Below are 24,777 nucleotides of genomic sequence, written 5' to 3' on the forward strand. Positions count from 1 at the left end.
TTCAAGAGCAAATTGGATGCTTATCTTGCTGGGATCCTATGACCCCAGCTGACTTCCTGCCCTTTGGGTGGGGGGCTGGACTTGGTGATCTTCTGAGGTCCTTTCCAGCCCTAATGTCTATGAAATCTATGAAACAGATTGCCTGATGAGAAAGCACAAACCTCAGCTAACAGTATTAAAATTTTTCTTGATACTTTCTTAGTAAAACCCTTACTTTTCAGAATATGCTGCTCAATTAGAAACTTCCACTAAACTTTTAATAGTACTGCAAAGACCTCTACAAGAAATCTGTCACCAACACACAAAATAAGCAGGTATTTGGCCATAGACACAGCTTGAAATGCCTCAACAGTAGCATAACTAGGGTCAAGAGAGCTGGGCACCAGCCTCAGGTGCCTGCCACAAGAGACACAAGAATCACTCTCAGAAATCTTTACCACAGCAGGGGCCATAGGAAACAACTGTATAACACCCATATACAAAGTACTGTCATGTCTAAAAAACCAATATGAATTGAACCAATGTTCATAATCTAGAAACTTTCTAATTCCCTGTTTAACACGATCAGAGTCCCCTACCACATCCTACCAACATACTCAACCCTCAAAGCAAAGAGATGAGCCTTGCATAGTGTTCAGAAAGCCACTTATCACTAGGCTTGGTGGTGAAGCAAGGAGCAAATGCATTTCAGAATCAAGGATCCATCATCAGAAATATCCTCCCTCCTGTCTCCTTTTGCACCCAGAGCACTGTTAGATCAAGCACCTTCAGGAACAGCAGTATGGTGATGAGAGGTACAGCTCCTAGAAATAGAACTATGTGGAGGAAGGTAATTCCATTTCACAGAGAGTTTTGACACTTAGAAATATGTTTTAATTCTGATTTGGAACCAAAAGAAAAAACATATTTAAAAATTCTCTCTGAAAGGCAGTGGAGCCCTGGCTCTAAGGCACCCATATGGCTAGCAGCCACCACAATGGATTCAGGAAGCCATGTGGTCTCTGGCTGCAAAGCTGACTACCGCTGAACTGCCACGGACCTAGGCAAATTGTAGGGCTATGTGAAGCTTCAGTACCTGGTTCAATTTGGTGGAGATTCAGCCAGATTCAGTGGACCAAATTTCTGAATGGAATTGAATCGGGACCTTTAATCTCTCTGAATCAAATTGGAGAGATTCAGAAAGATTCAGCAATTCAGATACAGACACAGTTTTAAATGTTTTTTCTACATACCTCGAGGTACCAGGTGTGGCTCGTGATTGCTGAGATGCTGGGGTGGATGGAGCATCCCCCAGGACCATGGGGAGGCTCTCCACATGTTTGGCAGCAAACCCCGAAGTGGACCAGAAGTACTTCTGGTCCACTTCTGGGTCTGCTGCAGAGCGTGCTGGAGACCTACCCTGCACTCCTGTGGGATGCTCCATCCATCCCAGCATCACAGCAATCACGAGCTATGCCTGGTGCCTCGAGGTATGTAGCAAAAACATTTCAAGCTGTGTCTATGGCCAAATCACTGATTCTCTGAATCAGCATCGAATCTTCAGATTTGGAGTTGGCCGAATCAAATCGGGGACAGTGATCCAAACCAACTAATCAAATCACTGTCCCCGATTCAGGCCAATTCCAAACCGAATAGGGCCCCATTTCGCACACCCCTAGTAAATGAGTCATAGGTAACCCAAGGCAGGATTTTAATGGATACCTGCCTTCGGAGTTAATTTTTAAGCCTCCTTAGAAGCAAAGTTCCTTCAGACCTCTGACCCATTTCTATCAGAACTTCATAAAAAAAATCAGCCTCCTCATAACACGTTGACATTGATTGGGGGGGGGGAAAATGTCCATTGGAATTTTTCCAACAAGATATATCCAGAATACCTACTTATGTGCTATACAGAGCAATGTGAACACCCAAAACAGCCCTCAAAATCAACTGACCTGCAGTGCAGATAATGGAAGTAAGTAGTTTTTTGGGGACTTTAATAGGGAATAAAGTTTAATAGTTAAACGCATACTCCCAAGGGGGCCAACTTTTATTTTTGCCAGGGAGGGCGGGCAGGGAGGAAAGCCTAAGATGATGGACATGTGAAAAGTTTTACACATTTCAGGTGAGAGCCCTCTCCCTGAGGGGGACGAGGGACCTCAGGCCCCCACATACTCAGCATCTCTGCATGCTCCTCAACATAGATGCAAGTTATAAATCTTGATGGATCTGGAAAAAGTTTGAGGTGACTGAGGTGCAAACTAGGCCCTCATGTAACAAATTTCTTACCTGGTCACCCAGAAGCACCAAATTATCCAACACCACCTCAGAAAGCTCTAGGGTCACAGGGAGAACTATGTCACTACTGCCTGCTTCCACGATCCTAATAGCATGAACTCAAGAGTATCGCATCCATGCCCCATCTCTTTGGATAGTGTCCAAGTCTTTCATCTATCTATTAGGTAGTGGTGAAGATGGAAAACCAGCAGTGAGCATTAATTTATGTATGGACACCAAACCCTATCCATCATAATGGCTGCATACACTGGGGACTTGAAGAGGATGGATAACAAAATGGAACCCTGTGTCATTTCTCTGCCATTTCTCTCTCCTTGCATGATGGATCCTTTGGGGCAACAGAATGATTACTCAACTGGACCTTCTGGAATCTTTTAGAATGAAAGGAACCAATGCACAGATGTTTCCAAGTGCCAACATGTCTGGGTTATTTTTACCTTCCTGAAATCATATAAATGCAGAAGGTGTTTTCTACAGAAAATCCTTGCAAATTATTTTGGGACGTTATTTTATTTGTTGCCTGTTTTCTGTTATTTAGAAAAACTGTATATAATATCATCCAAGAGGCATCTGCTCCTCTGTATTTGCTTTAGTAGAAAATCCTCACTTAAAAGGGCTGTCATCAGCAAATAGCAATGCTAAATAGCTTAATTCAGCAAATTAGACTAAACTAGGTGCCCCATTGTGCTAGGATCAATATATGGATAAAATCTATACAATGGCTTCCACACACAGGGTGATTAGATTTGAAAAGGCATTGAAGGATATGTTCACAAACTATTTATGTAATTCTAAATAATTTTCTTGCACTGCTGAGATTTAAAAATGTTTGCACAATTTTGTAATTTATTGCTTCCTGTACAAACACATTTCAAAAACCAGCTGTACATTGTTGTTTTGCAGACTTTGGAGCAATAAGAAATCATTTGGCACTTGATCAGAGTGCACCATAGGCAACAAGTATCGATTTACTCACTCCAGGATTCCAGTTGTGCATTATTTGCAGAGAACCAACTGCATTCAAACACAAAGATTATACATGCACGTAAAATCCAGACAATGGTCAATAATCAAAACAGGGAAATCTAGTGGAAATTCAAATAGCTTACAGCAGAAAATGTTATGGTAAGAACACATTTCCTAACCCAGACAATGTACAAGCTCATCTTAATTTAACCCTGAAGAACAGCAGTCTGTAAAATCGTTTTCAGTAAGAGAGGCCACACTCAAAATGTTCTTCAACTTTAAACGAGTCTATCATTAGAGAGTATAATGAGTCTAAATCTATTTTGCTGAATTTAAAGTCGTTGCTTTATGTCATGCCCCCTGCAGCAAAGGAAAACAGCTGTTCTCCCTCTTCTTTATGGCATCTTTTCAAACATTTCATAGAATCATAAAAAAATAGTGTTGGAAAGACCTTGGGAGGATGAAGAGGGACCAAGGATGGTGATTGCACCACTTCTCTGGGTAACCTCCTCTTAGTGAGAAAGTTCTTCCTAATATCTAACCTAAATTTCCGTTGGTGCAACTGGAGACTGTTGCTCCTTGTTCTGTCATCTGCCACCACTGAGAACCATCTAGCTCCATCCTCTTTGGAACCATCCTTCATGACTTGAAGGCTGTTATTGAATTCCCCCTTAGTCTTTTCTCCTGCAGACTAAATAAGCCCAGTTCCCTCAGCCTGTCCTCATGAGTCAATTGCGCCAGCCCCCAAACCAATTTTGTTGCCCTCCACTCGACTGTCTCCAACTTGCCCACATCCTTTTTGTAGTGGGGGGCCCAAAGCTGAACACGTTACTTCAAACATGGCCTCACCAGTGCTGAACAGAGAAGAATGATCACTTCCCTTGACCTACTGGCAAACGTCCTACAAATGCAGCCCAATATGCCATTAGCCTTCCTGGCAACAAGGGCACACTGTTGGCTTATATTTAGCTCATTGTCCACTATCATCCCCAGGTCCTTTTCTGCAGAGCTGCTGCACAGCCAGTCAGTCCCCAGCCTGTCCTGGTGCATGGGATTGTTCCATCCTAAAGTGCAGGACTTTTCACTTGTCCTTGTTAACCTTCATGAGATTCCTCTTGGCCCAATCCTTCAATTTCTCTAGGTCACTCTGAATCCTAATCCTACCCTCCAGCATATCTACTACTCTCCCCCAGCTTGGTGTCATCTGAAAACTTGCTGAGGGTGCAAAAGAACCAACTGCATTCAAATACAAAGATTATACATGCACCTAAAATCCAGACAACGTTTAATAATCAACAGGGAAATCTAGTGGAAATTCAAATAGCTTACAGCAGGAAGTGTTATGGTAAGAACACGTTTATTAACCCAGACAGAAAGTACAAGCTTACCTTGATATAACCCTGAACAGCAGGGGTGCACGCACACCCCTAAGAGCACTAGTGCATCCTCTGACAGCCAGCATTCCCTGTGGGGAGTAAATCAGTGCACCCCTGGCCCTTCCTGGTGCGCTGCTGGCACTCCGAGGTTGGAGCACATACCTGGGGGAGACCTACCCCTGGTCAGTGCGATTGGCCATGGGGGAGATCTTCCCCCCCGGTTGCTGACTGGCTGCTGGGGGGGGGGCACTTGCCCCCCCTCACTCAGGAGGCACCAGTTGCCCACACTGTATGCCATCTTCTAGATCATTGATGAAAACATTGAACAAAACTGGCCCCAGGCCTGACCCATGGGGCACTCCACTTGATACCATCTGCCAGCCAGTCATGGATCCATTGATTACTACTCTCTGAGCTCAGTTCTCCAACCAGTTTTCTATCCACCTTACAGTCTATTCATCCAGTCCATACTTCTTTAGCTTGCCTGCATTGTGGGCGACCATATCAAAAGCCTTGCTAAAATCAAGGTAAATCACACCCACCAACCCCAGAGCCAATCATCTCATTATAGAAGGCAATCAGGTTGGTCAGGCTTGACTTGCCCCTCGTGAATCCATGCTGAATGTTCCTAATAAAACTTCTTCTCCTCTGAGTGCTTAGAAATGGATTCCTTGAGGATCTGCTCCATGATTTTTCCAGGGACTGAGGTGAGGCTGACTGGTCTGTAATTCCCTGGATCCTCCTTTTTTCCCCTTTCTTAAATATAGGCACCATGTTTGCCCTTTTCCAATTATCTGGGACCTCTCCTGAAATATTTGAAGACTTCTGTCATGTCCCCATTGGATTTTCTTTTCTCCAGGCTGAACATGCCTCATTTTCTCAAGCTTTCATCATATGGCTTTGTCTTCCAAGCCCTTTATCATTTTTGTCACCCACCTCTGGACCTTCTCTAAATTCTCCTCATCCTTCTTAAAATACAGAGGCCAAAACTCTCACAATTCTCTAAATAAGATCTAACCAGTGCTGAATATATTATCTATCAACTCCAATGTCTTGCACCAAATACTCCTATTGATGCAGCCTCAAATCACGTTTGCTTTTATTTTGTAACTGCATCATGTTTCTGACTCATGTGGAACCTGTGATCCACCCAAACCCCGATGTCCTTTGCTACCACATAGCCATTTCTTTCCCATATTTGTGCTTTTAATTATTAGGCATAGCACCATATATTTGTCTGTACTCAAACCAATTCATTTTCAGTCTCTAGCTTCCAATCTTAGTATCATAATATCATAGTAAGTAGGGTTGGAAGGGACCTAAACAGATCATCAGGTCCAGCCCCTGACCCAGGCAGGAACGGGTGCCAGGATCATATCAACCCAGCCACATATCTGCCCAGCCTCTTCTTGAAGACCCCCAAGGTAGGAGAGAGTACCAACTCACTTGGGAGCCCTAACTATAAAGTAATGTCTCCTGATGTCCAGCCTGAACCTTCTCTCTAACAATTTGTGTCCATTATTCCTAGTAACCCCAGGTGGTGCCCAGGGGAACAGAGCCTTCCCCAATTCCCACTGGTCCCCCCAGTGACTTTGTGAACAGCTACCAGATCCCCTCTCAGCCTTCTCTTCTGTCAAAATCCACCTGAGTTCTACCCCGTCCAAAAGCAAGTGGAAAATTAAAGGGTAAAATATAATTATTTTAAAATTTGAAGCTGTTATGAATATGGGAAAACACCAAAAGGATTTTTTAAAAAATCATATTTACATATTCCTGTACACATGAACTCAAACCTTACCTCAAAACACAAATAAATAGTGTTGTTTTTATACGTTTGTAAAACAAAGAAAATCTCAAAACACGGTTTTCTTGTCTGTTTGCTTCAACAAATAAAAAAATATATGGACAATAATGTGCACCAAATCACTACACTCTGCCTATCTGCTAATTCCATTTTTCATCCCCATAATCCCTCTTTTTATCCTTCATTATCAGAGCTCCCTATTACTTTCACAGTGACACAGGGGAATATTCCTTCCAATCTTCAAGCTGATACCTCCTCCATCCTTTAGCTTATTCTGGTTCTTTACATATGAGCATCATGAAAGAATTAACTGCTCTCATTATTGTCGGGCTACAGTTTATTCACACTTTTCTTCACTGAATCACACTCCTATGCTGGCACTTTCCTTATAGTACTTCACTAAGAAAGCTTGGGAATCTGCCTCTGCTCCCATTGAATCATGGTAATAAGAATTCAAAATCAAAATCTAATGCCAAGGACTTTTCACAGACAAATATCCAAACTTCCCTGGCTTATTCTCTCTCTGATTCAGATTCAAGAGTATTCAGAGACCAGAAAACACACTGAATTGTCCTAAAGAACCATCTGAATTGTTCCAAAGACCACTGTTCTAAAGAAACATCATTCTTTAATAAATTGCCATACCATACCATAGAACATAAAATATGAAGAATGCAATTCTCTAGCCAAGCTATGCTAAAATAGTAAGATTAACAGGATTATTTAAGATTACTAGACAAGTTCTGAAATATTTATAATCAGTTCTTTCAAAATTTTACTTCCTAAAAACAACTGCATGTTAAATAAATACAACTATTAAAAAAAATGCAAAATGCTATGCAAAGTGGTAGGCCAAAATTTTCAGTGTGGGTGCCCACAATTCCATTTCCAAGCCCACATATAAGCCCCTAAATACGTGGCCTGATTTCCAAAGGAAATAGTGAATGATTTTGCTTGCCAGTGCTCACCTCTAGCATATATTCTTGCTATGTAAGAATTATACACTTTGCCAAAGCATTTGATAGCATGGACAAATGGCTAACCAGAAATGTCAAGTACAGTTAATTTATTATCTCTGGTTAAAGCACAAGTATACAGGCAGAAGACATTCACTGTCATTTCAGCCACCAACCACCAACTTTGAAAGAAATGTACTCTTTTGACAAGTCATTTCTTTTGGAAAGTTTATTTTAAAGAATGCAAGTTGAAAGAAGAAAGGCCAAATTTCAGAGAGACTACCATTCTGTTCAGTTGCTCCCATAATTAGCTAACTTAGTAATGGTACGAATGGAATACTTTTTCAGGCAATTAATTTACACTAAGCCCCCCAGTATCACCAGCCAGTGAAGATAGACCACATCAGACTGATATGGAACATGTCACATCCCTCTCTTTTATATGGCATCAGGTATGAACCTCCAAATATATGAGCCACTGGGTGCATCTATAAGTGTCATTAAGGTGATGTGACAAATACCTAATACTGGAACACATGTAGATAGCAATGCTTTACTGTGAAGCTAATTACTCAAGTCCTCTGTGGACACGTCAACACATGCATTTACTTCAGCCTAGATTTACTGTACAGTAGGTTACTGCATAGCAGGCGCGTCTACAAGAGATGCTATGTCGTCATAGCAATGTGCTACAGCAACAGTGTCGGGCATAAACCGTGACACCACAACTGTCAGCGTAACAACACACTCCCTCACTGCAGCACATCTCTACGGCAACGTAGAGGCTAAAAATAACTTCACTGCTGGCACAGCCATTTAATATTGATGGCGCAGTAACAATGACACTATAGGGGCATGTGTAGATGCACCCAGTAAGGGTTTTTGGGTAGGTGTCTACACATGTGGGGATTAGGGAGAAGATGTGCTCCCATCCCCCTGGGTGCCAGTCCAAGGGCTGGCAGGAAGCACTGGGCCAGAAGAGAGCCGTCTCCTGGCCCTGGGTGGCTCCCTGCTGCTGGGGCAGGGACAATGTCCTCCTGCCCTGACAACAGGAAGATCCTGGCCATGGTTCCCCAATCAGGGGCACAGGGCTTGGAAAGAGCTGCCAGTGCAGCAGGATGCTGGGACCTACCTGACCCATGCAGTTCTTTCCAAGCCCTATGCCTTGATCACCTGATTGAGGCATGCAGCTGGGGTCTGCCTCTGACCGGGACAATTCCCAGCCATCCCCAGGCTGGCTGGGGGAGTCTGCATGTGCAGTCTGGAGCTGGATGGGGACAGCACAAAACAGGTTAGATAAAGGTCTCCCAGCCTGAGTCCTGTGACCAGTAGCTTACTGCACAGTACATCTAGGCTGGAGTAAATGCATGTATAGACACATCCTCTGTGTCCTAGGATTGGACCCTGGGGCCCTGTACCACTCCTGCCCAGCCCCATGTGCTGGGATTGGGCCCCATGTACCAGAATTAGGGCCCAGTGTCCCCTCCCCACCCTCTAGCCCCATGCTCCAGGATTGGATTCTGGGGCCCCAGGCCATCCCTGCCTAGACCTGTGTAATGCCCTGTACCACCCTGACCCAGGCCTGCTTGCCAGGATCAGGAGATGAGGGCCTCTCACTATACCTGTATGTCTAGATCGTGAATTGGGTGCTCTGTGCCCCCACACACCTGGTTCTGGCCTGGCACACTGGGATTGGGTCCCCTAAGACCCTGCTGTCTAGCTCATGGGCCTCAAAATTTGGCAGCAAGAGAATGGTACCACTGCTCTCCTGCTGCCAAATTTCCAGACTTGTGAGACACCAAACAGCAGATGACTCTACTGGTGGCTGGATCTGGTTGAGTACCCTTGGCACAGGACACAAACTAATGATTGATATTTTAGGTGTTTCTTGAGGATACCTCTGAATCATGCTGCTTTTTAAAAATCATACTGCTCTTATAGGAACAACATACATATTAATAAATCCACGTCATGCATGAATGACAACTGTACAAAAGCTAAAACTAATTAAACTTGCTGTGGCCAGTTTTCCTCAGCTGCTTTTATCCCCATCATATAGCACTCCTCAGCCTTGTTTGGGGATTTAATTCCTTTAACAGATATGAGTCAAGGGAATCACACTAGAACTACATATTTGACCACATTTCCCCTCATACAACCTTTATGTGTGTCCTTAGGAGTGAAGGACACAACATAAAGTCTGTGAGAAAGGTAGTAGTTTGTTGGGCTTCACATTTAGTAAGATAAACTAATAAAGGAACAGGGGTATGTCTCGTTGCACTGAGATAAGGTTCTCCCAACCCAAGTCCCATGACCATGGGACTCAGGCTGGGAGATAAAGGTCCTCCAGCCCCCTGCTTCCTAATTGCAATGGCAAAGTGGGGGGTGGGAGATAAGGATCTCCCAGCCCCCACTTCCCGATTGCAATCTCAGAGCAGGGGGCTTAGAGTTCCCTGCTGCCCAGGCAAGGGGACATAGCTCCCTGCCCCCAGGAGCTGCCCCCAGCTGGCTGCCAGGGCAGGCTCTGCCACAGGATCCCAGGCAGGGACTATCTCCCACCCCCTAGTAGATGGCTGATGAGAAGCAGATTTTGCTCCCAGTCAGGTGTTTACACAAGCAGTACAACGCTGTTACCAATGCTAAGTAAATTTACTACTTGGATTTGCAGGTAATAAATTTACTTATTAGGAAAGTTTACTGTGAAGTAAGCCTGTGCATGCATAGATGGAATGTCCTTTGCAGTATACTATGCTAATACGAAGTTAAGCATCTTGTTAGATGTACCCAGAGATGGTGATGAGCTAATTCTAGTACATGAAGTTTAATCCAGCACATAGACCAGTTCCACACCACTCATCTGTCCCACGGGGTCAAAAGGTTGAGTACTACTGTTCTATGCTATTTGGAATAGACTACAGCCATAAACTTTTATGGTGTCTAGAATAAATGTACACTGGATGCTGACCTTATGGAAGAAAGGTAGTTGGAGATGGACTTTATGATGCACAAAAATCCCAGAAGACAGTAAATCCACTAAATCTATTTAGTGCAACACAAAAGTGCTGATCTCTCTCTAGTCTGCTGAGCCCAGAGCACTGTTATTTCAAGTAATATAGTAGCAACATAGTACCTTGAAGTGCCTTAACATTTACAGTTTACTACATTAAGGCACTTCAAGGACAATATTAAATCTCCCTTCCTTTGCATGACTCATACTTTGAGCGAAGATTATAAAAACTGACACTTTTTTTTTTGAACAAACAACAACCATTGTCCTTCCCCGCCCCCCACAACCAGTCTGCACAACTTCCTGCAGAGGTAGTTTTGCCACTGAATCTAGCTCTTAAGTCAAGTCACATTCAGATGAAAATATCTCCCTTCCTACACATTTCCACCCCAGGCTATTTTTTCTCTAGACATGCATTTTTTCTGTTTGCCTGATGAGAGGTCAGGTACTTTAACCACTTCAGTGCCTCATGTACCAGTTGGTAATGGAACTTCAATGAAGCTGAATACTGAGCTGTGACATGCCATCCTCAGCCAACAAATTTAGTAAACATGCTAACATGACTTGAAAATATAGTTATTGGAACAGTCTGTAGGCAAAGCTACATCACTGCCTTGGGTAAGATCAGTTTTGGTTCAAAATACCTATCGTCAAATAATCATGGAATATAGGAAAAAAAAAGAGATCATGAATAATATCACACAAATGTAGTTCCCCAGCATTCTTCTAAAAGAACATATTGATGAGGAAAACGTGACAGCATGTAACAAAGCAACATGGAAATCATTTGTATAATATATTAGCTGCCCTCTGTTCACTTTCTTCATCAATCAGGCTAATGCAGGGGTGGGCAAAATATGGCCTGCAGGCCGAATTCAGCCCACCAGGGCATTCTATCCAGCCTGCAGGGCCCCTAAAAAGTTTAGAAAATTAATATTTATCTGCCCCCAGCTTCCTGTCAAAGGAGACAGGAGCCAGGGACAGTAGTACCCAGGGGAAGTCATGGCAAGCTCCTGCAATTGCAGGGCCCACCCAGCCCCACCCCGCAGCTGAAGCCCCTGCCTAGCAGGGTCTTCTGGCCTGGGACCATGGGGCTGTTCACACTTCCCTGTGCTGAATGGGAAATTAAGGTGGGAAGGGGTGGGGGCAGCAGGCAGGAAAGTGGGGAAAGTGGTGGTGGGGGCAGGGGTAGTGAGAGGGAGTGGGCATGTGGGAGTGTGGGGCCCACACCAGTGTCCCAGGGCCAGTGCCAATGGGGCCCAGAGCAGGGCAGCAGGAGCATGGGCTGTGGGCTGGCAGGGGTCTATGGAGCTGGGCTGGGCTGCCAGCAGGAAAAGGGGGGGAACAGGCCTGGCTCCATAGAGCCACAGCCAACTGGACCCTGTACTCCTGCTGCCCCAATCTGGGCCCCACCGATGCTGGTCCTGGGGCACCAACGCAGGTCAGGCACTCCCGCCCAGCTGCCACTGGTTGCCACACACCTGCTTGCTCCCAGCCCTACCTGCCCCAGGCTTGTGGTACAGGTGGGGATGACTGCAAGTAGTCCTGCCCCTGCATGCTCCACACCTCACCTGTCTGGGCTGAGAAGCTGCGGTGGGCAGGGAACAAGCTGCTGCTCAGCATGGGAGAAAAGCAGCCTCTCCCCCTCCCACCACTGGCACTCCTTGCAGCAGTCTCCCAGAGCCCACACAGCTGCCCTGCCTCTCTGCTGTGCCCTCACTGCCCATGGGACTGCGGTGGCAATGGAGACCAGGTACCAGCAGCCCTGTGTGGGCTCCAAGCAGCTGCCACAGGAAGTGCTGGTGGCGGTGGGGGGCTGCTTTTCCCTTGCCCCAGCAGCAGTTCGTGCCCTGCCACCACTGCTGCTCAGCCCATCGTGGAAGCCCAGAGCCAGCATGTGGCCCAAGCTGGCAGCAGCAGTGAGAAATAAACTGCAGCTGAGTGCAGGGGAAAAGCGCCCCCACCTCCTGCCACTGCTGGGCAATGTTTACTGGGGGAACCCACACTATGCTAAGCTTCGCTGTGGGTCCTTGGCCACCGGCTCTGTGCTGCCCAGCATGGCAGCAGTGGCCATGCAGAGCAGCCACTCTGGGCAGCACAGAGCTGGTGGCAAAGGTGCCACAGCAGAGCCTAGCACAGTGTGGGCTCCCCCAGCAAATACTGCCCACTGGCAGCAAGGAGGGAGGCACTTTCTTCCACCCCAGCAGCAGTCTGTGCCACTCTGCCCCGATGGGTGAACCCAGAGCCAGCATGGGGCCCAGGCTGGCAGCAGCAGCAAGGAACAAACTGCAGCTGAGCATGGGGGAAAAGTAGCCCCCCCTCCCACCACCAGTGCTCCCTGCAGCAGCTGATGGAGCCCACATAGGGCTGCCTGTGCCTGCTCTCCATTGCCACTGCTGCCACGAGGGGGGCAAGGACATAGCGGAGAGCCAGGACAGCCCTGTGTGGGCTCTGGGCAGCTGCCAGAGGAAGCGCCAGTGGCAGGAGGAGAGGGGCTGCTTTTCCCCTCGTGCTGAGCAGCAGCTTGTTTCCCACCCACCACCGCTGCTCAGCCCAGACAGGTGAGTGTGGAGCATGTAGGATTGGGGCTGCTTGCAGTCATCCCTGCCTGTGCCGTGGGCCAGGGAGTGAGTAAGTATGCCAGCTGGACTTTGGGCACATTGCAGCCATTGCTTCCACCACCAGTATTTATGTGTGTGCAACAGGGCAGCCCCAGGAGGGAGGCACCTGGCTCTGCGTGCCCTATCCTGCTTCTGCCACCATGGTTGCCCTGTGCCAAGCTAGGCAGGGCCCTCCAACCCCACCCATAGCTGGGAGCAGGGGGATGCAGGCAGGGAAATGCCTGGGCCAGAGGACAGGGAGGCAGTTCTGCTGCTTGCTCCTAGGAAAAGCAGCAGAGTCTCTTCTTCCTGGGCAGCCCCAAATGGGTTTCCCTGGGCCGCAACCTGTGCAGCCCCACCCCCAGCAGGGTCCTCCAATGCCCCAACCCCATCCAATCCTCGCAGCCCCACTCCCCTCCATAAAAAGTAAGTTTAAATGTGTAAATTAAATTTAAATCTGTAAATTATACAGTTTGTAGGTCCACAGTATAAAAAAGTTGGGAACCCCTGCCATAGACCCCTGCCAACCCACACCCCATGCTCTTTCTACCCCACACAGGGCCCCACAGGCCCCATGTTCCTGCATGCCCACTCACTTCCACTTGCGCTCCCCCCCACCACTTTCCCCACTTTCCTGCCCACCCACTGGCCACTCTGCACTCCATGGCTCCCATACCCACAATACCATACCCACACATACATAACTCCATAAACCCCCATACCCACAAACCCACAACTCCTCACAAACCCCACACCCACCGCATGCCCCCTGATAGCAATGCACACCCCACACCATATACAGGTAGGACTGCATTTTGAGGTTTTATGCAATCACTTCTACATACACAGCACAAACACATACAAATAAAAATTAAAATAAATTATTATGGCTGTTTAATTTTTAGTATATAATTTGGGGTTTTTCCCCCTAAGATGGCAAACCCTCTTCCCCAAGGAAGTACTTTCAGGGGCAAGGGGAGGGACTTCTGGTGGCAAAGGACAGAGATTAAAGGGGTGGGACTTCCGATCTAGGGGCTGGGGCATCTATTAACAGGCGGGGCTACCCATGCGGCCCTCAACAGCTTGCTAAAACTTGGTAAGTGGCCCTTTGCTCAAAATAATTGCCTGCCCCTGGACTAGTGCATTTCACTAATGAAGGACTAGTGTGCCTCATTAGTCTTTGACAACACTGGGGGTGGGGTGGGAATTAGGGCTGTGCAAAACGGGCCCTATTTAATTTGGATACGGATTCAGCCTGAATCAGGGAAAGTGATTCGATCTGTCAATTCAGATCACTGTCCCAGATTCAATATGGCTGAATCCGAATCTGAAGATTTGATGCTGATCCGGTGAATCAGCAATTTGGCACAACTTTAAAAGTTTTTTTCTGTGTACCTTGATGTAGCAGGCACAGCTTGTGATTGCTGCGATGCTGGAGTGGATGGAGCATCCCACAGGAGCTCGGGGGACTCTCCAGTGTGCTCAGCAGTGAACCTGGAAGTTCTTCCGGTCCACTTCCGGGTCTGCTGGGGAGCACGCTGGGGGACTGCCCCGCACCTCCCTGACTCAGTGATCAGCTCTGGGGGGACCCCAGGTGCCTTCCCCAAACCCAGGAGGCACCATTTGCTGAGCCAAGGGGGTGCCTAGAGGAATGTAGAAAAAACATATATAAAGCGTTGCTTATGTCTGAATCACCAAATTTGTTCGAATCTCTCTGAATCGATTCAAAGGGTTCTGAATCAATTTGGAGAGATTAAAGGGTCCTTGGATTCAGTTTGGATTTGGACATTTGGCCACCAAATCAGGCTGAATCTCTGCTGAATTGAATTAGGGACCAAAGCTTTGCACAGCCATAAAAAAAAAAATCCCTACTAGTTCTTCCACTTCTTCAGCTCCTTAAAAATCAGTAATATCCTTATATAAGGAAAGCTCAGATTGACCTGATTTTACTGCAATTTTGCTAAGAGGTGATTTTCTAAACAGGTTGTAAAAATGGATCTGTTTGCAAGAGCCTCCTTGAAACAAGGTATCACACCGTTCCCCTTCAAATAAACCATTGATAAAGTGTCTTCACGGTTTTCCTGGTGTCATTATGTCCTAAAAAGTCTAAGGTTCAAATCTAACAGCATCTGGCATCATTCTCTGTTTGGCTCAGAATAAATTATTTAATTCTTAAGTAACGTTAATTCCACCAAATGTGTAATTTTTTATTTTCCCTTGATGTATTTTTTTATCAAAAACTTCAGCAAGAACACAATAATAAAGAATGTGACGTTGACTGTTATTCAGCATGAACATATGCACAAAAAGGAAATGCAGCCAATATTAATTTAAATGGAGCTAAGTGACAAGCTACAGTGGAAATATACCTTAAGGTTTCAAGAAGAGCTTACCTTTTAGCTTGAGGTCTACATTGTGCCTCAGCCAAGGATAAATACCATAGTTTGACGAGTCTTCAGGAATGGGGTTATTATATATCCAACCATCGCATGCAAACCGATAAAAGTTCATACAGGGATCCACAGACTGGTTTATTTTGCTCAGGATAGCAGCAGCTGTAAAGGATCACATTAGTTTTATGGAACATTTTTAGCAACATAGAGACTTATGAGAGACCAGAAATGATAGTATAATTTATCAGTTTCCAAAACAAGGCTGTTTGCCCTCACCTGAAAATTAAAATCCCATCCTAGCATACCATACCATACCATATAGCCAAAGGGTCACTCCAAATAGTGAGCATTAAAACCCAAGTCCACAGTAAATGATCATGATATGAATATACATACCAGTTTGTCACAGAGCGGGCCCTAGGAGCGGCCGTGATCTCCCTAGCGCCCCCTACCGTGCCAAGTTAACTGTTTAGCACCCTCAGTCTCGCCCGCCACGTCTTGGTGTTATATATCTTTTAAGGGAGGCTGCCTTACTGTTCCCTATGACACGGTGCTCTGTTCGTCCTGGCCCCTATCCTATGAGGGGTGACCCGGTACACCCCAGCCTTATGGGCTACGCGTGCCTCCAACCTCCCCTTTAGCACGCCCCAAGCCTCGCAGATGTACCAGACGTTGACTGGTCAGTTTACTCTCTGCGCCCTGACTGGCGCTTTTGGGCTTGCCACGCAACTGGCGCCTCCCACAGGCGCTCTGGCCTTGTCACTCAACCAGCGTCCTGGCCAACGCCCCTGGGCTTGTCACACAACCAGCGCCCTTACTGGCGCTCCTGAGCTTGTCATGCAACTAGCGCCCTGTTACCACCCACTGGGGTTGGGGTTGGGACACCCCACACGCAGCACTCTCTACCGCGCTAATTATCCCGATAGCCACCCCCACTGGGGTTGGGGTCAGGACACCCCAAAACACAGCGCTCTCTACCGCGCTGGAAGCACCCCCGCCTTACTGGGGAGCTCCTAATGAGGCCTTCTCCGTTCCCTTATAGCCTCACCCGGTCCTCCGGTGTAATGATAACAAACTAGCAACATAAAGCCCTGAGCCCACCAGTTACAACCCAAAAGAAGCCGCCCGGCTATAACCTAAACTGTGTGCCACCTAGGCGCTCCCTCACCTCTCTGCCAGGGTTCTCTTCACCCCCTCTCATCATTATATGAACGCTGGAGCGCTCTGGCTGCTCTGCTTAACTCTGGTCTGCTCAGCTCTGCTCTGTGGCAGCAGAGCTCCTGCTCCTTGGGCTGCCAGAGGGGAACTGCCTCAGGCCTCAGCCTTGTGTGTTTATATAGGCTAGGCCCTGCCCCCTGGCGGTCAGCTGACCCACTCAGTTGCTTAGGCAACCCCCGGCTGTGCTGCCCTATTGATTGGCAGCTAAGCCCACATCACCATCACTAGTAGCCAGCACCCTAGCACTCCGCTACACTCCTTCCCCCTTAAGTTCTTAACCTTCATTAGGAGCAGGGCACACAAGTGCCCAGCGACACAGTTAACTAAGGTTTATACTGCATGTACAGAATAAAATATAAAACAAGTTCCTAGTTCTAATTTCACGCTTGGTTAGAATAGACTTTAAACCACACTACTGTTTCTCGCAGGCAGTTGCTGCCTGAACCTTTTGTGGGTATAAAGTACAGCTTCATTACAATGAGACTCAATGTAGCCAAGAGAACGTCCATTAAAAGTCCATTGCTGTAACAGGGTTAGTCAATTTGCTGCTGCTTAATAATGAAAAGTATATAAGGTTATCTATTATATAAGTTTATAAGGTTAGCTACTAAAGATAGCTAGCTAGCTAGTTAGCTAGATAGATAGATAGACAGATTAGTGCCTGCTGTTAAGACTGTTAAGAAAGAAGGGGTTTGTCATAAACACGGTATGTTACAATGAGGGTGAGTTGTATATCAAAAGATTCAGATATTCAGTTAATCTAGTTTCATTCAGAAAAAAAGCTTTTCTTGTGTTATCTCAATATTTCAGTTTCAGCATGCATAGCACAAAGGTGCGTGGATATTTTTTTAACGAGTTTTTAAAAGTTCAACATAAAGAATGAATTGATGGAGATGGGATTGTTTCATATTTAATCAGAATGGGCATGCCATAAATTCTTTGCACATTTTTTCTTCAGTTTCCAACTACCATACAAGCTTGTAAGAGAACACTGCATTTAAATCAAAGCTAGCCATAGTCTTTTATAAGGCATTCAGTCACCTCACATGACCTTCCAGATGTTTATAAGGGGTATGCCTCAAACAGCAGAGGCCCAGACGAAATTCTCTCTCTGAATTCCCCCATAACTTGGTGGTAAAATCCATATTTATACTGTACAGATTGGGCCCATGTTCACTAAATATAGTATCTGCTTTGCCCTTAGGCAATTTTTGTACATCTGAAAAGTTGTAGCTAGTTTTCAATAGTATGCTGGGGGCAATCGTTATGGAACACATGCTAAAGTAAGGTCAGTTCTAACTCTGAGTTTTCACTACAGACAAGTAACACTTTCAATGGACACAGTGTCATTTTAGTACCATACCCAAATGTTGTATAGAAAAAACAATCCAGTTAAAAAGCTATTTTTCCCCAGTTCCAAAAATGAATATCCTACTTTTTGAGTTCTGACATACTTCATCAATTTAATTTAGTCCCAATTCTTATTTTTCTGTGTCTCAAAACCTTCAGGGCTCAGATGAAAGCAAAAGTGCCTAATATTGTTAGGGCACATTCATTTTGCAGAGTGCAAAATAGTAGTAGCAAGTATAGGAAATGTCATGGAAAAAAAGCTTTTGATCTTTCCAAAACCATTTGAAATCAGTTTCAAATACAACCTGGCCATCATACAGTATATCATATTCACTTATTACTTGAAAGAAAGTTCCCAGTTTGTTTATATATTGTCATCTTGCTTCTAATTTGACACCTTGAAGGTCAGATTTTCAAAAATGCTGTCTACTGATCCAATTGCACTCCCATTTAAGTCAATGGTAAAATGGCAATCATTTCTGGTATGGCAGAAGCTGAAGCCAAAACTGAGCAGTGGAGAAAGCTTTGCCCAAGCTCCATGAAGAATTAATCCTCTAATGGTGTAATACCACCATAGGTCCTGATCCTATAAAGGTCCCTGCACGTAACAAGTTGGAGGTTAAGAGCCACAGTCATCCCCTGTGGCATGAAGTGTTTATATGATCATGCACCAAATCACCTCTCTCAATATGAACTATATAGACTTACTGTTGTGCTGGCTGCTAAAAGGAAAACTGAATCCACTAGACCAGTGGTCTCCAAACTTTTTTGATCACGCTCCCCTATCAGTAAAAAATTTTTGAGCACTCACCCCCAATATACGTATATTTATATAAATATAAATATAAATAGAAGTTCTAATATTTTCTTCCCGCACCCCAGTGGATCATCTTGCGCACCCCACTTTGGAGACCACTACACTAGAACACCACCTAAGGTAGCCAACTGTAATTCTTGTCCTACCTGAGCCTTTTGACTTTGGTAACAATACAGTAGAACTGAGACTACAGCAATGCAGTTGAATTAAAGCAACAAAACATATCTGCAATATGTTGCTTATACATGGATTTTAAAAGGCTCTCATAAATTATTCACCATTACCAAGGCTTCTGGAATAAGAAGAGCCATGGGACTATTAAAACAGTATCAATATTCCATATTTCCCTCATCAAGGTACTGTAATTATGACACAATGAAAGAGAGAAATAATGTTGCTTACCAGCTTCAATGCATTCTGGAGTTAAGCAATACTGTTGCTTAGGCTGAAGTTTTAGAAGTCCTTGACTAACTGCAAAATGAGAAAAAGGTATTGTGATGAATTTATTATTATTGTGTTCAATCAAGCACCATGATCTCTGTCGCTCAGCCAGCACAACATATACCAAATAATGTATTTTTTTACCTTAAGTAAATACAATTGTACTTGAACAATCGCCACATTCAATATGACAGAGAACATAGTCCAGACATTGAATATAATCATATATAATATAGCTGTGTAAAATATCAAGATTTAATTTCCTAACTGATATTGCCATCCTAGAACTGGCATTCTGCCAAAGCCTCTGCTCATCAAGGCAATGATAACTGCATTACTGAGGGACCAGGCCAGCTAGAACAATAATCAAAGTGAAGAAGGCAGCAAACAGGGCACTGGAGTGAGTGCAGAAAAGTAAGCTCTATTTCTAGTTCTGAAAATGACCTTCGTTATGACCCCCAGCAAGTTGAAGCTATGGTCAATGAAAATGTCACTAAATCAGCTATGATACAGCAACTGCCTTGCAAAACCAACAAAATGAATGTACAGTATAGTCATAGACCCTTCAAGCATATTCTGTGCAAGCTGCCTTTTACCCTAAAAGCAGTGTAGCCAGGCACTATACTGCTGGTAAGCTAATTAGCTTGGAAGGGTGGGCTAACTGTCCAGGTCACTCAGCACTACTAACAAGTGCACTTGATTTACTGTGCAAACATGACTTTAGATGACCTTACATGGTTTCCTCACACACACACCCCCACCCTCCTCTCCCCAATATTGCCCATAACACAACATTTCCTTGTTTAGGCCCCAGTCTTGTAATCACTCATGCTTAACATTCAATTTCAACAAAACTTCTCACATGCTAATAGTTAACAATGAGTGCAAGCGTTCGCGCACACAACGTGAGCGTTAAGAGCACATATGAGCATCAGGCATAAACCTGCACTGGCTAGCTAATAGCACCTACAACCAGCTGGTTTGCTATTAGCTAGTAAAACTAGATGCTCACTTCATCCAGGTCTTTGAACTAGCTGGCATAGCACAAAGGGAACAAACCAAACAGGGAGGACAGCCTGGGAAACGTACTGAATTATCAGTACATGTAGGTGGTATGTGCTGGATAGAGTATAAGACAGAAGTCAGAAGTGAATTCCCATGGCAGAACCCGCAGTTCAAGTTGCTAGTCCAGACAACACAAGTATTTTCTCCAAAGAAACGGGTATTTCAGTGTGCTTTCTATAACTGGAGAACCACCAGCATGAAAAGAAGGCCTCTTACCTTCAAACACCGTTAAGTGGCCACAGAAAAATCTCAGTGATGGAAGGATATACTTGACAGTTCTTGAACTGACATCACTACATTGTTTATTTGGTGGCTTGAAGGACCTCACACTTATTAGTTACAGTATTTGCAACCTTAAGCAGATTTTGTGTCAGAAAAATAAAAAAAGGTCCAATACAGAAATTAAAAAGAGTGATCTTTTCCTGACCCTAGTAGTTTGCAAATAGCCCTTCAGGAGTGTCAGAAGCTATGATATCATTTTTATTGGGTTTTTTTTTTATAAGCATTCAATATCTTGTTTTTATAAAGGTGCTTAAAAATATACTTCCAACCCTGAAGACATAAGTAATAGACAAATCTTATAACCTTGTTTCTGTTACATAGTCCAACATGTAATGATGTTGTAGTTCTTTGCATTTTATCATGAAGCCAGGAGGTTTTAGATTTTTCTGTTTCCACTCTAACTTTTCAAAATGTTTCCATGTGCTAAAATGTTAAAGCAGGAAAAAAAGAGAAAAAATTGAAAAAAAAGAAAATTTGAAAATCCTAGCCTTCATTCATTCTATTGCCTTTAGTGGCAAAATACGAAAAATGGGAAAAAGTTATGAAGAAACAAAAAATCTGAAATTTCAGAACTGTTTTTGGTATTCAAAAAACAAAAATAAATTCAGCCCCAAATCTTTGGGCTTGTTTAGAAATTTCCTACCTAAAAAAATTAAAACAACATTTCATTTTCAGTTAAACCCTATTGCCTGCCTTGTGATATTACCAGAACCCATTGCATACAATATGTTACAGCTATCTGCTGATTGTCAGCACCTGTCCTGAGACATGCTGGGTTCGATTTAAGGTACTATACAAACCACCCATAAAAATAGTCTACATTATATGTGGAACCTTTCTATGGGTGATTTGCCATTTTATGGTGCCTTAAATTGGGTGCACATATAGCACCCTTACTATTTATGAAGTGACTAACATGTTAATCACAACATAAATATAATGTGCAACGTGGCTCTAGGGAGCACATCAGAAAACAGAAATAAATAATTAAAGTAGTCTTACAACTTCAAAGTTGCTAGCAAACATAGGAAGTTAACACTGAAAACTAAATTGCCTTATTTATGTGTTGCTGGCTAAGAGATCAGCAATTTTCTCCCACTCTCTTCCTGTTTTTAGAGTAGGAAATAGAGCTGGCTCATGAGTTTCTGAGTTTACACGGATGAGCAAGGTGCTCAATGAAAGTTTAACTGGTGGAGCTAGAAGAGGGTATGGTTACAAAGCTTGGGAGATGTGCAGAATCAGTATTTTTCCTGGATGACATTGTATGTTATGACAGACAGAATCTAAAGTTACCCTCCACTGGCAAAGGTCCAGCTGAACTGGTAGCAAAGTTGTAAGTACCCGGATGCCTTTGCTATATATGTTAGATATTTTCCCGGAAAAGAATGGGAAGTGCTCTCTGGAAGCTCTTAAACAATAGCTAGAGCGAATATACAAACTAGAAATGATGATAGATAAAAAGACATGATTTTTTCCAGCTTCTATTAGAGTTGAGAAAATAACTGATTTGACTGGTTCACTGGGCAAACTGAAAATCTGGGGGTGAAAATGTTGTTTCAGATTGTCCTAAAATTAATTTTTTTAAATTTTGGGAGGAAACAAAAATTCATATTGGAGTAAATTAAATGTTGCATGTGACCTGAAAAAAGGGTGGGAAGGAGAAGGAGGGAAGAGGGGGAAAGGACGTTAATATTTGTTCATTAAATTAATTTCCACAAAAAGAAAAAAAAAAGATTGTACCTAATTTTTTTATTTCAGCTTTTCTTCAGCTGAAACAGTTGGAGAAATTGGCCTCACATGCACAACATGGTTCAATCTACCTGACCATGACTACCTGACTATTTTAAAAGGGGGGGAAGGTCAAACAAAAATTTATGTTCAGTCCATATAAACTCAAGGTGTGATATTCAGCCATTGAGCTTTTAAAACAAGAACCAAAATGCATGGGTTCAGGATCAGCCCCTTTACTCTTATTAAAATGTCTCTTTTATATTGTATATTTTGGCCTGTATTTTCTTATCTAATCTATGCATAAACCACTTGCATTTCTTATCAATCTTACTGAGCAGCTTATTCTACATTTTCCGCAAGCGGTAAAAGACACCACTCTCTTCCTTTATTGCAAGTTTTGCAATACTGTATTATCTTTAAAATTCTTTTAAAGCCCATTATTGAATCTTTTTGCCCAGTTAAAATGAGGACCAATGTCCAAGAGACAATATTTATGCCTACAAATAATTCAGACAAGTGAATTTATCTGGATTCTTTATATATTATTTACTCCTATGGAAGCATTTATGAAATCAGGATCTAATTAGAGCAACCTGAAAGTGTTTTGCTTTAAATTTTCTATATAAGTGCTGGCAATGTTTTCCAAGTTTTAAAAAGGAGTTATAATTGGAAAGGTTAGTGCTAGTATAGTGATAAGACAAGAAAAGCTGAGAGAAGTAGAGTATATTAACATTCTTGGAGGCTGTAATCTCAGTTTGTGCAAATTGGCAAAACTGTTGAAATCAGTCAATCAATCTGCTGAAATGCTGATTTACTTCAGATGAGGATTGGACCCTGCTATCTTTTCCATACTGCTACTTTTCCAGATGTTTTTCACTGAGTAGCAGACATTTTTGGTATACACAAATATACTTCACATCAATTTATAAAAATATATGGACACTTCCAAAACCCATTTACAACATACCCTAAGTCCCAAAGAGGAGATATTCTTCTTTTACTATGTTCAGCGATAGCTAATAAATCTGATGGAAATAGTTTAATTTCATTCAGCATGCATTTGATTACCATATTTGCAGAGAAGATTTTGCAATTAATCAGAGAAAAACATTAGCTGTTAAAAAATGTGCAAGCAGATGCATTATCTAAACCTTCTTCAGAACATTTAGTTAAACCCTAATGAAAACCAAATGAAATGAATAACTAAAATGATTCCATAAAGCATGCGGATTACTGCTCAATGTTCTGCAAACTGAGAATATTAGCCTGTATTAGTCAAAATCTACATGTTAATCAGCATTATTGATATGCATGGTCTTGCTAGTTTCCCTGTTCTATAAAAGAACACAATTCAAGATACAGCACGTTCCACAGAGTATTCAAATTCAAATAAAGTATTCACCACTACTTTAGCTGGGGCTGCAGCTTCCAGATGTAACATTTCTTTTTACAAATACTGAAATATTTCCATTGCTATTTAAGCTGAAAGCCAAAGGGGTAACAATGGTGAACAGCATCAAAATAGGCACAGGTGAGCCACACAGCAAGAAGTAGGTGCAACCCAGGAAGCAGAAGGACCCCATGAGAGCATGAATTGTATTAGCCCATAACTTTTAACTTACCTAGAAAAAGTGCAATGCCAAGCACTATAGTACAAGTTACAAATGCACCAAGGGCTATCCGAACTGCTTTGCTGGCAGTCTTCCTAGTGCCTCGCACTGAACTCCCCACTGTCTCTCCTTCCATTAGGATGGGATGTAAACGTACTCACTCTGCAAGAAGTTTATTTCCCCTTTGCTTTGGTTTTAGCAGGATTTTAGTTACTCACAAAAGCCATCCATAAGCTTTCTCTCTCTCTTCTTTCTTTTGAGAGCTTAAAAGTTCCTGTCATAAACCATTCCTAGCCCCCTTCTGCTTGCTCTTTCTCTCTCTCTCTCTCTCTCTCTCTCCCTCCCTCCCTCTCTCTAAAGAAATAAAAACCCACACATAAAACACTAGCTGTCGAAAGTTTTACTCTGACCAGGACCTGGAAAGGCAAACGCTGACCACTTTATTTAAGCTTTTGCTATCTATAACATCTCTATGAACCAATTGCTTCACAGACTCCTCTATCAGAGATTCAGACCGTGGACATTTCACAATGTTGCTGAACTGCTGTTTTGGTTATTTAAATATATAGCTACAAAACCCTCTATAATCACAACTAGACTTCCAAATATTTATAATACTGATTTGATAGAGTGATATTTCTTGCATCTAATTAAAAAACATTCTCTCAACTCCTCTTTCTCAAATCAACCCTGCGGCATCATTTGGCTTCAGCAGAAAAGAGAGACTCTCAGTGAGCAAAGCCCTTTTTAAAACTTCCTAAGAGCTCCTGGGATATCATATAGCATTTATTTTGGGAACTTTGTGTGTGACACCATGTGGCAAAAATCAGAGTTATGCTCAAGTACAGCACAAAACAGTAATTAAGACAACCTACAGAAGACTT

The 24,777-nt window shown here is 43.5% G+C and overlaps 1 protein-coding gene across 1 annotated transcript in view; it reads right to left on the reverse strand.

The window, feature by feature from the left end:
• The window catches only part of PHEX (phosphate regulating endopeptidase homolog, X-linked), a 172,791-nt gene extending 148,170 nt beyond the window's left edge, over nt 1-24,621 (reverse strand). The window contains exons 1-3 of the mRNA XM_019529177.1: nt 23,906-24,621; nt 19,167-19,235; nt 15,380-15,541 (exon numbers count right to left, since the gene is read on the reverse strand). Of these exons, the coding sequence (XP_019384722.1) occupies nt 15,380-15,541; nt 19,167-19,235; nt 23,906-24,029 (355 nt within the window). The 5' untranslated portion in view covers nt 24,030-24,621. The remainder of the gene's footprint in view (nt 1-15,379; nt 15,542-19,166; nt 19,236-23,905) is intronic.
• Nucleotides 24,622-24,777: the final 156 nt, after the last annotated feature.

The sequence above is a fragment of the Crocodylus porosus genome, unplaced genomic scaffold (genome assembly GCF_001723895.1).
Source record: "Crocodylus porosus isolate Cpor-Errol unplaced genomic scaffold, CroPor_comp1, whole genome shotgun sequence".
NCBI classification, from domain to species: domain Eukaryota; kingdom Metazoa; phylum Chordata; order Crocodylia; family Crocodylidae; genus Crocodylus; species Crocodylus porosus.